At 34.7% G+C, this 13,252-nt stretch overlaps 1 protein-coding gene across 1 annotated transcript in view; it reads right to left on the minus strand.

The window, feature by feature from the left end:
- The window catches only part of LOC135214142 (kin of IRRE-like protein 2), a 91,187-nt gene extending 79,137 nt beyond the window's left edge, over positions 1–12,050 (minus strand). The window contains exons 1-2 of the mRNA XM_064248228.1: positions 11,366–12,050; positions 3,787–3,933 (exon numbers count right to left, since the gene is read on the minus strand). Coding sequence (XP_064104298.1) covers positions 3,787–3,933; positions 11,366–11,528 — 310 coding nt within the window. The 5' untranslated portion in view covers positions 11,529–12,050. The remainder of the gene's footprint in view (positions 1–3,786; positions 3,934–11,365) is intronic.
- Positions 12,051–13,252: the final 1,202 nt, after the last annotated feature.

Below are 13,252 nucleotides of genomic sequence, written 5' to 3' on the forward strand. Positions count from 1 at the left end.
TACACTTAACTGTACGCATGTATATACATATGATAATTTTTCTCATGGCCAGATAATAACTGTAACTCAAACTACCTAAGAAATATATACACACGCACACACACACACACATTTATATATATATATATATATATAATATATATATATATATATATATATATATATATATATATTATTATAGTTTGATGATACACTTAAAATATGATTAGTCAGATTTTATTTCACTGGAGGGTTCATTTCCATACTGGAGTGAGGTCTCATTTTTTTTTCAAGCATTAATGAGTTTGTTCTTTGCGTCAGAATGACTGTCTGGAACCGCTTTCATGAATTGATTTAAAGACTGGCATTTTTCTATGGGAAATTGACCTTCTATGAACTTCTGAACATTTACAAAACTGGAATGAATTTATATATATATATATATATATATATATATATATATCTATATTATATATATATATATATTATATATATATATATATATATATATGTATATATATATATAAATATATATATATAGATATATATATATATATAATATGTATTATATATATATATATATATATATATATACTATATATATTTATATATATATATATATATATATATATATATATCTATGTTATATATATATATATATATATATTATTTATATATATATATATATATATATATATATACGTAAATAAAGGTTTTTTGCCACGAAGGAAAAAATGAAAAAGCGAGATAGCCAAGTACTTTCGGTCCTGTTCAGACCCTTTACTGAGGCAAACTGATTTTACAGAGAACAACAGTCAAAAGAAAGCTTAATATACAAACTGACACTACAAGATTAGCAAGCAATAAGGGCGATTTTCACTCTACAGAAGGGAGGAGCCGCCTGAGGTAAACCACACCTTGAAGGATACACGTAGTAAACAAGTGATTTTCCCAGAAAACAGTACAATTTGAAAAAACACGGGAGCATATACAATTTTAATATCATGAATTTTTACACAAATTTTCCCCCCAAAAATTATTATTAATGAAAAGACGAAAGAAAATATAAATATATATATATATATATATATATATATATATATATATATATATATCGAGCAAGAGAAAGAGGGTGGAGAGAGATATCGAACCAGGAGAGAGAGAGAGAGAAGGAGAGAAGAAATAATAACTATATACATGTGGGACTAATTTATTAGTTGTTCATTTATTTTAAGGTCTTTCATAAACATCTTACAAATATATGGGTCCAAATGGTACATTCCCAGACTAAGATTTAGGGTTGTTTTATTAGTGATTTGTATAATTGCCGATTCCACTAAATTTCTTGAAACATAATCATTAGATCTAGCAATTACCGAGGTATCACCCCAATTAATACAATGAGATTTTTCAGTCAGATGGATAAATAGTGCATTTGAAGTCTGGGCTGTTCTAACTGAATACATATGCTGCTTAATCAGTACACATAAATTTTTACTTGACTGACCAACATAAAACGATGGGCAATCCTTACAAGGAATTTTGTAAATGATGTTGTTATTTGTTACGGGACTATTCTTAATTAGCATATCTTTAATGGTATTGTTATAAGAGAACACTACATTAACATTAAACGATTTAAATATTGATTTTATGGTTTCAAATCCACGAAAATAAGGTAAGCTAAGTACATTTTTAGGCCTTTTCAATTTTTTCTTCTATGTTCCTATGCGCTTTGCGTATCACGAGTCCACAATATCTGGACCAAGAAATAGAATACATAAAAAAGATAGGAAACGATCTCTGCTACCCACCTCATTTAATTGATTTATGTTACCAAAAGGCTCACAAAAAGTTTTATAATGTTGCTATTAATGAAAAAGAAATGCCTAAAAATGTACTTAGCTTACCTTATTTTCGTGGATTTGAAACCATAAAATCAATATTTAAATCGTTTAATGTTAATGTAGTGTTCTCTTATAACGATACCATTAAAAATATGCTAATTAAGAATAGTCCCGTAACAAATAACAACATCATTTACAAAATTCCTTGTAAGGATTGCCATCGTTTTACGTTGGTCAGTCCAAGTAAAAATTTTAAAAAAATTTGTGTACGGATTAAGCAGCATATGTATTTCGAGTTAGGAAACAGCCCAGACTTTCAAAAGCCACTGTTTATTATTCCATCTGAGTGAAAAATCTCATTGTATTAATTGGGGTATGATACCTCGGTAATTGCTAGATCTAATGAGAGTTTCAAGAAATTTAGTGGGATCGGCAATTATACAAATCACTAATAAAAACAACCTAAATCTTAGTCTGGGAATGTACCATTTTGGACCCACCATATTTTGTAAGATGTTTATGAAAGACCTTAAAATAAATGAACAACTAATAAATTAGTCCCACATGTATATAATTATTATTTCTCTCTCTCTCTCTCTCTCTCTCTCTCTCTCTCTCTCTCTCTCTCTGGTTCGATATTTTCTCTCCCTCTTTCTTTTTCTCAATATATATATTTATATTTCTTTCGTCTTTTCAATTATTATATTTTTTATAAAATTTGGGGAATTAAAAATTTGTCGATTATTAAAAATAATGAAAATTTTGTATTCAAATGTATTATTGTCTACCCGCTCCCGTGTTTTTTTTCAAATTGTACTGTTTTCTGGGAAAATCACTTGTTTACTGCGTGTATCCTTCAAGGTGTGGCTTCCCTTAGGCGGATCCTCCTCTCTGTAGAGTGAAAATCGCCCTTATTGCTTGCTAATCTTGTAGTGTCAGTTTGTATATTAAGCTTTCTTTTGACTATGTTGTTCTCTGTAAAATCAGTTTGCCTCAGTAAAGGGTCTGAACAGGACCGAAAGTACTTGGCTATCTCGCTTTTTCATTTTTTCCTTCGCGGCAAAAAACCTTTATTTATACATAGCATCCCGTTTTATATACTTCGTGATCAAGTATTCATATATATATACGTATATATATATATATTTATAACTGAATCACGAAAGTTAGGAACGTGATAAATCCATAAATAAAGATATATGCCACGAAGGAAAAATAAACGAAGGAGGATCTGCGAGACCTTTCGACGAAAGGTCTCGCAGATCCTCCTTCGTTTCTCGCAGATATCCTCCTTCGTTTATTTTTCCTTCGTGGCATATATCTTTATATATATATATATATATATATATATAATATATATATGTATATATATCTATATTTATTATATAATATATATATATATATATATATATATATATATATATATATATATATATATAAAATGGAATGAAAGCGCTGAAGATACACTGTTAGTTACATCTTTTTGGTAAATGCTTCTTGTCACCATCGATCTTGTTGCCTTTTCAGGAATTTTTGGTTTTAACCCCTATCTTAGACGCAGTGGCTTTCAGTGCTCAGTGCTTGGAGTCGCGGTACCTTATTCACACCAGGTCTAAGTGGCCTGTTTCCAAATCCTTAAACTACTTTTTCTCCCATAATGTTTATATTGTTGGTTAAGGTGTGTTCACATTGCCAACTCAAGGCACAAACATCACCAACTGGTTAAATAAAAAAAAGCTATTTATTGGTAGTCCAAACCAGCGTTACAAATGATCATCAAGTATATACCAAACGGTTTTTTCTCGTCTTCAACCTGTCTGTGACATTTATGTTTTGGCAACGTGTGTTGGTAACATGTTGATGACACGAAGTGTTGTTGTGTGAACTCATCCTTACTCTATGGGAGCAAGTTTTCGGATACTCATAAGTCACTTTGACTTACTCTTGGAAGTGAACTCACCGAGGGCGAAGCCGTCCTTCGTCCACTGGACTCTCCCCTGCTGGTTCCTGACGACGCACCTGAGGACGACGTCTTCCCCGAGGTTCACCTCGACGCTCTCGGGAACCACCACGAAGTGCTGCTCTTCTTGGTCGGCCGACCCTGGTGCTGATTAGGGGGGAGAGGGAGGGAGGGAATGAGCATGCAGCGAGGTGGTTTGGGTACTTCTTTGGTTTGCTATCTACGCGTCACCTACTCCGAGGTGGTATCGTGCATCTGATGTCTAGGTTCGTCCCTTACGACGCTCCTGATTGGCTGTTGATAAGCCAATCACAAGGCTGGAAACTCTCAGTCTCTCGAGAGAATTCACATAGGCCGGATGTATGTTCCACCTCTCTGTTGATAAGCCAATCAGCCAATCAGGAGCGTCGTGAAGGACTGGCCTAGACATCAGATGTACGGGTGATGTGAACCTACTATAGTACCAAACACCGTATGGTACTAAATGTAAAGTAGACGACCGCACGAAGATATCGTTTATGAAAGTAATTTTGTCGACTACGCAATATAGAAATGGGTGTTTGTATATAATACTTCGTTCCCCGAGGGGCTAGTACTAAACACGGCGTCCCAAGGAGCTTCCGCCATGTTTAGTGCTACCACCTGGGAGTAGGTGACGCGTAGATAACTAGCCAAAGTAGCATCGGTAGCTTGTATAACAATTTACTTTATCATTTTTTTGTTGCATTCTAAGATAGTCTTGTTACTGCATAGCATAACATTGAGCTAATTCGGTTTAACCCCTTTCAGTTTGAATCTTTTAAACATTGACGTAATAAACGATAATTATAAAAAAGGACAGGTGTACACAGTTCTATATTTAAAGATTTATTTTTAATCCAAAAACTGCTGAAATTCTGACGTGGTTTTAGCAATAATCAGAAAAAAATAAATGGTGTTGTTTTATAATGGCGACAAGCAGTTGAAATCCTTGATTTAGTCGGAACACAGATAAAATCACTATTGGCTTTTAACATTAATCATGTTCATATATACACACAATTTTGCCCAAACAATAACATCTTAAGAGTTTTCCTCTAAAACGTCTGCCTCTTCCTTATTCCACTGCACTTTGCAGAATTGTCTGCCGAGTTTGTTTCCTCGTTTGTTTGGTGGAGTTTTGTCTTCCGGAGTTTGTTTGTTGGCTTCGTTCAGAGCAATTTTCCTCCCGGGCTTCATAAAACGTCTCCGGGTGAGGGACGGTTGATAACGAATAAACGTCGGAAAGTTTCGCTTGTTCAAATGAAATGAAAAAAAAAAAAAAAAAAAAAAAAAAACACAAGATATGTTTGTGTAATTGATATTTCTGAAGAGGAGTTGGCCCCCAGGACTCTCTCTCTCTCTCCCTCTCTCTCTCTCTCTCATCGACGCGCGCATGCACGCACGCAACCACATGCAGAGACTTATCTCTTCCTCCGTCGAGACAAGACTCAAAATTTATGCAGTATATTTACATAGATGAAGTGCCTCGTGGAATCTCTCTCTCTCTCTCTCTCTCTCTCTCTCTCTCTCTCTCTCTCTCTCTCTCTCGCTGAGTGAGCCAGTGGTAGCACAACTCTGAGTTCCTTTCTTCATCTCCCATTCTGTTCTGAGAAATGGGAGCTCGGAATCCTTCTGCATTTTTCGTTACCGTGAACGCCACTGTTCCGCTTGGGCGGTGTTCATGTCCTGTGTCCATTTCCGAGAAGAAAAAGCAGCAGCGAGAGGAGACTGAAGGTTTTAGTTGGTCGATCTTTAGTTTCTTTATTCTGTTCTCGAAAATAAGTTGATGCCCTTTCTATGACGAGTTTCTTTGGTTTATTGTTATTTTTCTGCATTTTCTTTGCGTTTTTTATATGACTTGTAAAGATTTCTAGTTATATACTGACTGAATCGAGTCATAATCTTTTGTTTCAGTTGAAGTTCTCTCTCTGATAAATGATTCGCCACAACTGACCTTCAGAGAATTCTCCGTAATGCAGACTAAGTCCAGACCAGTAAGGGTTAAAACAATGAACGTATAGACCTCCATCTATCAAACGTTTGGCAAATAATCGGTTATTTCTATTCGTTTGAAATTGTTGAAATTTATTTAGACATAGTAGTGAATAGCGGTTACCTTAAAGTATATCGTGGAAAGGAAGATATTAGTTTTATTTTAAATATCTGACATAATTTTTAAGTTTCTTTTATGAGTCTTTCACGTCAGTTCATATAACGCTGTCATATAAAGACATTTACATTCAGCAACAAAGGGCCCTGGCTGGAGAAGATTGACTATATTACCTGGTAGTTAGTCAACTATGGTCAGAAGCCTTTTGGGACAGGAACATTCACTCCAAAATACATGAATGAAGGAAAGTGAGTGGGTTAAGATGTTTCTACTAAACAAACTGTAAGTTGAAAAGGGATATATATATATATATATATATATAGTATATATATATATATATATATATATATATATATTTATATTTTATATATATATCTATCTATATATATATATATATATATATGGATATATATATATATATGTGTGTGTGTGTGTGTATATAGTGTGTGTGTGTGTGTGTGTGTGTGTATAAAGGGCGAACTCAGTGCTTGAGTGCGTGTTCCTTCCCTATTAATAACATTTAGTATTTCTTCCTTCTTCTTCTTCTCCATTGCCTATTTCCAGAATCAATTTTCATGTCTGCCAATTTTCTCGGCGCCTTTGAAACCATTTCACGTTCACAACTCAGGAAAGTTTATTCCTTTTCTTCTATCGTTTTTTGCTTCACCTCACTTATATAGGTCTAGTTAGACTTCCTTCACTTCTTGCAACCTCCGAGATTTTTACAGAAGTTCCGGTACACATTTCCTAATAAAATGAACGAAAGTTACTCACAGTTGAAAATAAATGCCCAGAAAAACCTGGAAGGAAAGTATTTTGGACCGTACTTCCTTCCAGAGTCCATTCCAGAGGAGAAAGACGAAGAGAATGGGAAGCTAAACAGAATAGAAAGAAGCAGAAATTAAACGGAATAGAAAGAAGCAGAAATCGACACGAAAATTTGGCGTAAACTTGCCAAATTGTTTGAAAGAAATCGGTGTAGTCCAGTGAACGAACGGTGTTGCTTCGTTGAACGAATATAAACGGAAAGTCCTGATGGTCGGGTTGAAGGCCGATTGGAAACACCGAGTCTGGAACGTAATAAATTGCCCCTTTGCTTTGGTCTCAAAAGACTTTTTATGTTTTTTCCTCTCTTTTTTTTTATTTTTTCTATCTTATTTCCGTAAGAGGCTTTGGAGCTATCGCGGAGGGAAGCAATTCTCGTTAATAAACGAAAAGGTTGCCAAATTCCAGGGTGTTTTTAGGTGATTATCGAAGTTTTCGATAATAATAATAGTAAATTAAATTGATAATTTAAAAGATTTCCTTAAGCTCTGTCAGGTAGTATGTCACCTCTTGCCGACCTGACCACGAGAAGGATAAAAGTAGTTCCCTCTCGTACATACATATACCTGTCGTTTTCAGATATATTTATATTTATTGGAGAATGGAATAGACCCATCCTCACCATCGTAGTCAAGTGGGCAATCGTTTGTAATGTCTCATACAGTGGTTGAAGTCTGTTTTATAACGAAAAAGCAGAGGCCAACCGCCCTTATGACAACGATTTTACTGTCCATCCCCTTTGATGCCGCAGGATGTTATTACACGACCCTTTGATAATGAAAGGAGCCTTCCTATAAGGGTCCTGCGGTAGGAACGAAGGAGAAAAGAGACATTTCTTTCCGTATCGGAGATGTAAAAGCAGGATTTGATTTATGAAAATGAGGCTATTCTGCCAAGCACCCGGGCACATTCGGCCATTCAGTGCTCAAGCCAGAGAAAAGGAGTTACAAGGATTAGGATTTCGTAAAGATTTGTTAGTCCATCCGAGGAGAGAGAGAGAGAGAGAGAGTTTTACAAAGAGTTACAAGACATTGTGTGCTTACTTATGTTTAGAGGAGAGAGAGAGAGTTACGAGGATTAGGATGTCTCAAAGACTTATTAAAAAGATAAGAGTTGGGTGCAAGCAGAGGTCGAAGGCGCGCTGCAAATAACCTTTAGTAATGCCTGCAGTGCGCCGTGTGAGGAGCAGCAACGCCGCAACACTACTACGGAGTTGGAGCGAGAAGAAATAAATGCAAGAAATAGGACTTCAATATTTACGGAAACGGTGAACCATCATATCTGGGGAATAAGGAACCGGGAAGAAGATTCCAGAGCCTATTAAAATTTAGTTTGTTGATTTCACTGGGGTTGGTGTGGGGGGTAGGGAGTGGACTGAGGGTGGGGATGTGGGCGTCTACGCACATTTTCCATTATTAGTGAGAGATGTATCATGGTAAAACCATTTATTCAATCTACTTTGCATTGAACTTTCGTTAATCACCAAATTTTAATCACAGCGAGAGAAATCTTCGTTTTTACTTCATTAATAATGAAGATATTTTCCACTTAATCTTTTCCTCCTTTCATTCCTAAAAAACCCAAAATATATCTTTTAGCTTCGCTCGCATATCAAAAGTATTAGATACCTATCTTGTGTTACTACTTAGCGCTCTTTCCTTCATCCAAAATGAAAACAAAAGAAATCCTACAGAATATCATCCCCAGTTCCGTCCCTCCGCGGAATTCAATCACACAAAATATAAATAAAAGTATTCGGAGAATATAGCATTTCTGGAATCGCAGCCTCGTAAATTCCCGCCAGCCCTATTCCTAAGGGATCTAGGAGGAGCATAAGAAAGGAATTTCTTGTGCGTCGTATTATTCAGATTATTCCGTTTATGAAATATTCAAGTAGCTTCGCTGGTCGACTTTGTAAAACCCTTTGCTGGTGGAAGCTTGTTTCTACAGCAGCTGGTCTCCGGAGGTCTTGGCAGGAGATCCTCGGTATTTTTTCGCTTATAAAAACGAACTGGAGTTTTGGTGGGGAATAATTTGGTCATTTTATGGAGCTTTTTCACATAAAGTCAAGGTTTTTTATTTTCCTCTTATAAAAACTTACTGGAGTTTTGGTGGAGAATAATTTGGTAATTTAATGGATTTTTCTTCATATAAGTTTAACGTTTTTTTTTCGCTTACAAAAACCTACTGGAGTTTTGGTGGAGAATAATTTGGTATTTCATGGATTTTTTTCACAAAAGTTTAAATTTTTTTTTTATTTTTAGCTTATAAAAACCTACTGGAGTTTTTGTTCCGATTAATTTGGTAATTTCATGGATTTTTCTTCACATAAGTTTAACGTTTTTTATTTATTTTTCGCTTATAAAATTCTACTGGAGTTTTGGTGGGGATTAATTTGGTCATTTCATGGATTTTTCCCCTCATAAGTTTAAAATTTTTTATATTTATTAAGAAAGGTTATCATAATAGTTTAATGCATTTTTTCTAATTTCAGAAATTTTTCGTTCTATAAAAAAACTCGTGGCGTTTAGGTTAGAATTATTCTGTTCCTTTGATGGATCCTTCTGTTGTAACTGTCTTAGAAATGGATGGTTTATGACGAAAACCACGAAATTTAGATTATTGATTTTTAAACACTGAAACTTTTGTCAAAAAATTCCTGGACAATTTTCTCAATTACTTTCTTCATTTTTTTTATCAGAATCTCGTTCTAGTAGCAATTCGGATATGGGCCACTATTAAAACTACTAGATGTAAGTGATTATTAAAATATCTTATATACACTAAGTATAGGGAAATGATTTTTTTTTCTATATAAAAATTTTAAAACTGGGAATATTTCCCATACAACTCATATCCCAATATAAACAGCTTTTTATCACAGCAAAAAACTCCAATATTCGTTAGTACAGGATTCATGTTCATAAGAATATCTAAAAGAATTGATGCGTGATATTTAATTCAAAGTTCTTGGAAAAAATGAAACGTTGGTAAAAATAAAAATATATATCCACAGAATGCAGAGTAAGGCAGAATATTCCATTTTTGTTCAGTCAAAAATCTTTCTATATTCAATATATCTTATTTTCCACTGCTAGCTTGAAGTAGATGTGAAATATGCCCATCCCGTGGGCCTTTATGTGATTGTATATTTTTGCATAGTCAAAACAGTAGTCTCTCTCTCTCTCTCTCTATCTCTCTCTCTCTGCTTCTCTCTCTCGTCTCTCTCTCTCTCTCTCTCTCTCTGCAAACCTTAGCCATGATTTGACTGATATTTCCGGGTTTTTAAGCCTCTTCGGAGGATTTGTGACGTAGCTTTCATAATTCCAGAAATACCATCATTAACCTTCAATCCATTGATGTACGTAAATCGGAATGGCAATAAAATGAATTTGAAATATTAAATAGGTTGAGAAAAACAAGTTTTAATTAGTGGAGGATATTGAAAATGATCTAAGTAGGACTTATGGCATTCCACAGCCCTGCAGAATAAGAAAGTAAAACAGCCTCTGGAAAAGAACGCCTGAAAAGAATGTCACAAAAATGACAAATGCCTGAAAGTCTTTTTTTTTTCTCTCTTTTATCCCCTGAAAAATAACCCTTGACAATGTAGACAGCTTCAGACACATGTCATCCAGAATGAGCAATGTTGTATTTGCCTCCGTCATCAATTCACGAGTGAGCATTTTGGACAAGCAGACTCAACTCACAAAAATTCCCATTAATCTGAAGCATTTTCCTCACGAGTCCTCTGGAGGAGTTGGCTTCTGGAGAACCAACTTTTCACGGAAGTGTCAAAATTTACTCTCAAGTGGCCGTCGGAAGTCAGAGGGAACGTCACACACTTTTAATTTGTTGAGAAACTCTTCAGTTGACGAAACTGGCTTTTAAAATGTATTAGATCTTATGAATCATTATTTATTGTCATATGCGAAGCTTCTTTTCATATTAGTTTTATTTGTGCTCTTAAAGTGTTTATCATATTTATTTTTCAGTGTTTAACATTACTCAGACTTCATGCTTGTCTAACTTTTGGGTCATTTCTTTCGTGTCTGTGCGATTTGATATTTCTAGACAAGCATTAATTTGGCCCCCACCCCCAAAAAATATACTATACATATTAGTTATAGTATATATATTATATATAATATATATATATATATGTTAAATATTATATATTATTATATGATATAATATATATTATTTATTATATATTATATATATTATACTATATAATTTTATTAAATAAAATATAATATCATAAGTTTATGTATTCATACATATATATTTTTAGAATATAGAATTAACCATCTAACTATATACATTAAATATTGTATATATATATAATATAATATATATATATATATATATATATATATATATATATATATATATATATATATTATATAAATAGTGTGTATCATGCGTTATCATTTGATACCAAGTCCAGCATTGAATAAAATCATTTCCACAAGAAAACCAGCCGAAAAATCTTGAGTGAATAAAAAGTATAAGTTTTCTTACATATGCTCACTTAAATCTACTATGAGGAACTGTTACATTAAAATCTGAAGAATTAACATCAAATCTACAAAAAAAAGTATCATCAAATTGAAATCTTACCTTCGTCGCTTGAGTTAACAGAAGTCAAAAGTAGATAGCTAACAATCAGCTCGAGAAGTCTCCGCCATCTTAGAAAAATCGCCATCTTGAATGCTTGGAAAATGAAAGGCAGGATAATATACTTTTTGTCACCATACTTTCGCACAGAAGTCTTAATAATCATAAAAAATTGAGTGATTTTCTTTCCCTCATTATTTATGGGTTACCAACACCTTCAAGTCCATCTTATAAAATTCATTTTGAATATACAATCACTCTAGGAATCAGTGTAAATGTCGTTTATTTATCAGATTAAGAAAAACAATTGTCTTGAAACTTCTTGGACTTTTTAACATCATCTTAAAGATCTATTCTTTTCATGATCAGAAATGTAAGTGACATCTGTTTCATTTTCATATTTTTCTTGTCTAATGAGTAGCCTCAACCGATATCGCCATTTTAGACAAATTCACCATCTAGACAGCCAAAAAGCTTGGAAACGTATTACTAATGGGGTCTCTCATTGTCACGTTTTACATCAAAAGCCACAGAACGAAAACGTACGTTATGTATTATCCTTTCCTATATGTAAATCCAAGAAGAATGACGTGACTTTCTTTTCCTTGCATGAGAATTTCCATCACCAGCGTCAAGATTCAATAGAAAATATTGAGACATGAGACCATTGCCGACGATTTGTGATACGGCCATCGCGCCCAATACTTGATGTCTAGGGGGAGATTTCGTCCTCGTTTCCCCCCTGACTGTCGAAGAAGTCGCTTGTGTCATGCAGGGACGATCTGGAATAGGAAAGGGAGATAAATTTAGGGGGAAAGGACATTTTTAGGATGCAACTGATTGCCAATTTCCCTGCATATCGATTCCTTTGCGTTGGGAGACAAAGACGCCCTCGCTCTTTCTCGTGCTCAGATCAGAACCATATTCAGAGCAGACTCGTTTTTCCCTCTTATTAAAATGAAAAGCCAAGGAAGAAGCACAATCGAACTAGGATTCCAATGGAAAATTATTTAACAGAAGAGCCATGATATATGCCTCTATCTCCCCCAGCTAATATCTCAGGGATGTAAGTTGTCGCGTGGTTGGGGTCTTTGGAATAGAATCAGTGATAATTCAGACAATGTGCAGAGAGAGAGAGAGAGAGAGAGAGAGAGAGAGAGAGAGAGAGAGAGAGAGAGAGAGAGAGAGATGGCACTTTGAAATATCTTCTAGTCTTAGACATCAATTCTCAGTGAGGAGAGAACATAACCAGAAGGAGCCACATTCATTATGCCAAGCAAACGGCAGCGAATTATTAGAACGTAACAAAAAATGTGAGAGAGAAAGAGCCTCTGATGGCACTACTGAACTTTTCGTGGCTCCTGAGAGCCCTCGAGAGAGTTCACAGCATTAAAGTTTCACTCGTACGTGAACGTTTAATGAGTTTCCATTTCTCTACGTTTATTTTGCACAATATGCAGTGAATGAATACTCCCTCGCTTTGAAAAGGGGCGTTTCCTGACTGAGAACCCTTGAGACATGAGGGGAAAAAAATCACCGGGTTACAATTTCTTTCCTTTTTCTACTGGATGATGACTGGAGAAATGTACGAGACTGTAAAGCCAATTTATTGATATATTTGTATATTCATATTCTTGTCTGTTTGTCTTGTGACTGCCCTGGCGGAGGAGTAAATTGAAAAGGGTACAGATAAGTAAATAACAACAACTTATAGCTTTGAATCCAGATACGTCAGGATGATCCGGGACTTCCGCTGCAGTGGGTGTTAAAAGATTTGAATTTCAGATTACATCTGTTGCTCTTGAGATTAAGGGAGGATTTGGCGACTCAATGGAGCTGCGAATAAAATCAGAGGCACTTAATAATAATAATAATAATAATAATAATAAT

The sequence above is a fragment of the Macrobrachium nipponense genome, chromosome 45, assembly GCF_015104395.2.
Source record: "Macrobrachium nipponense isolate FS-2020 chromosome 45, ASM1510439v2, whole genome shotgun sequence".
NCBI classification, from domain to species: domain Eukaryota; kingdom Metazoa; phylum Arthropoda; class Malacostraca; order Decapoda; family Palaemonidae; genus Macrobrachium; species Macrobrachium nipponense.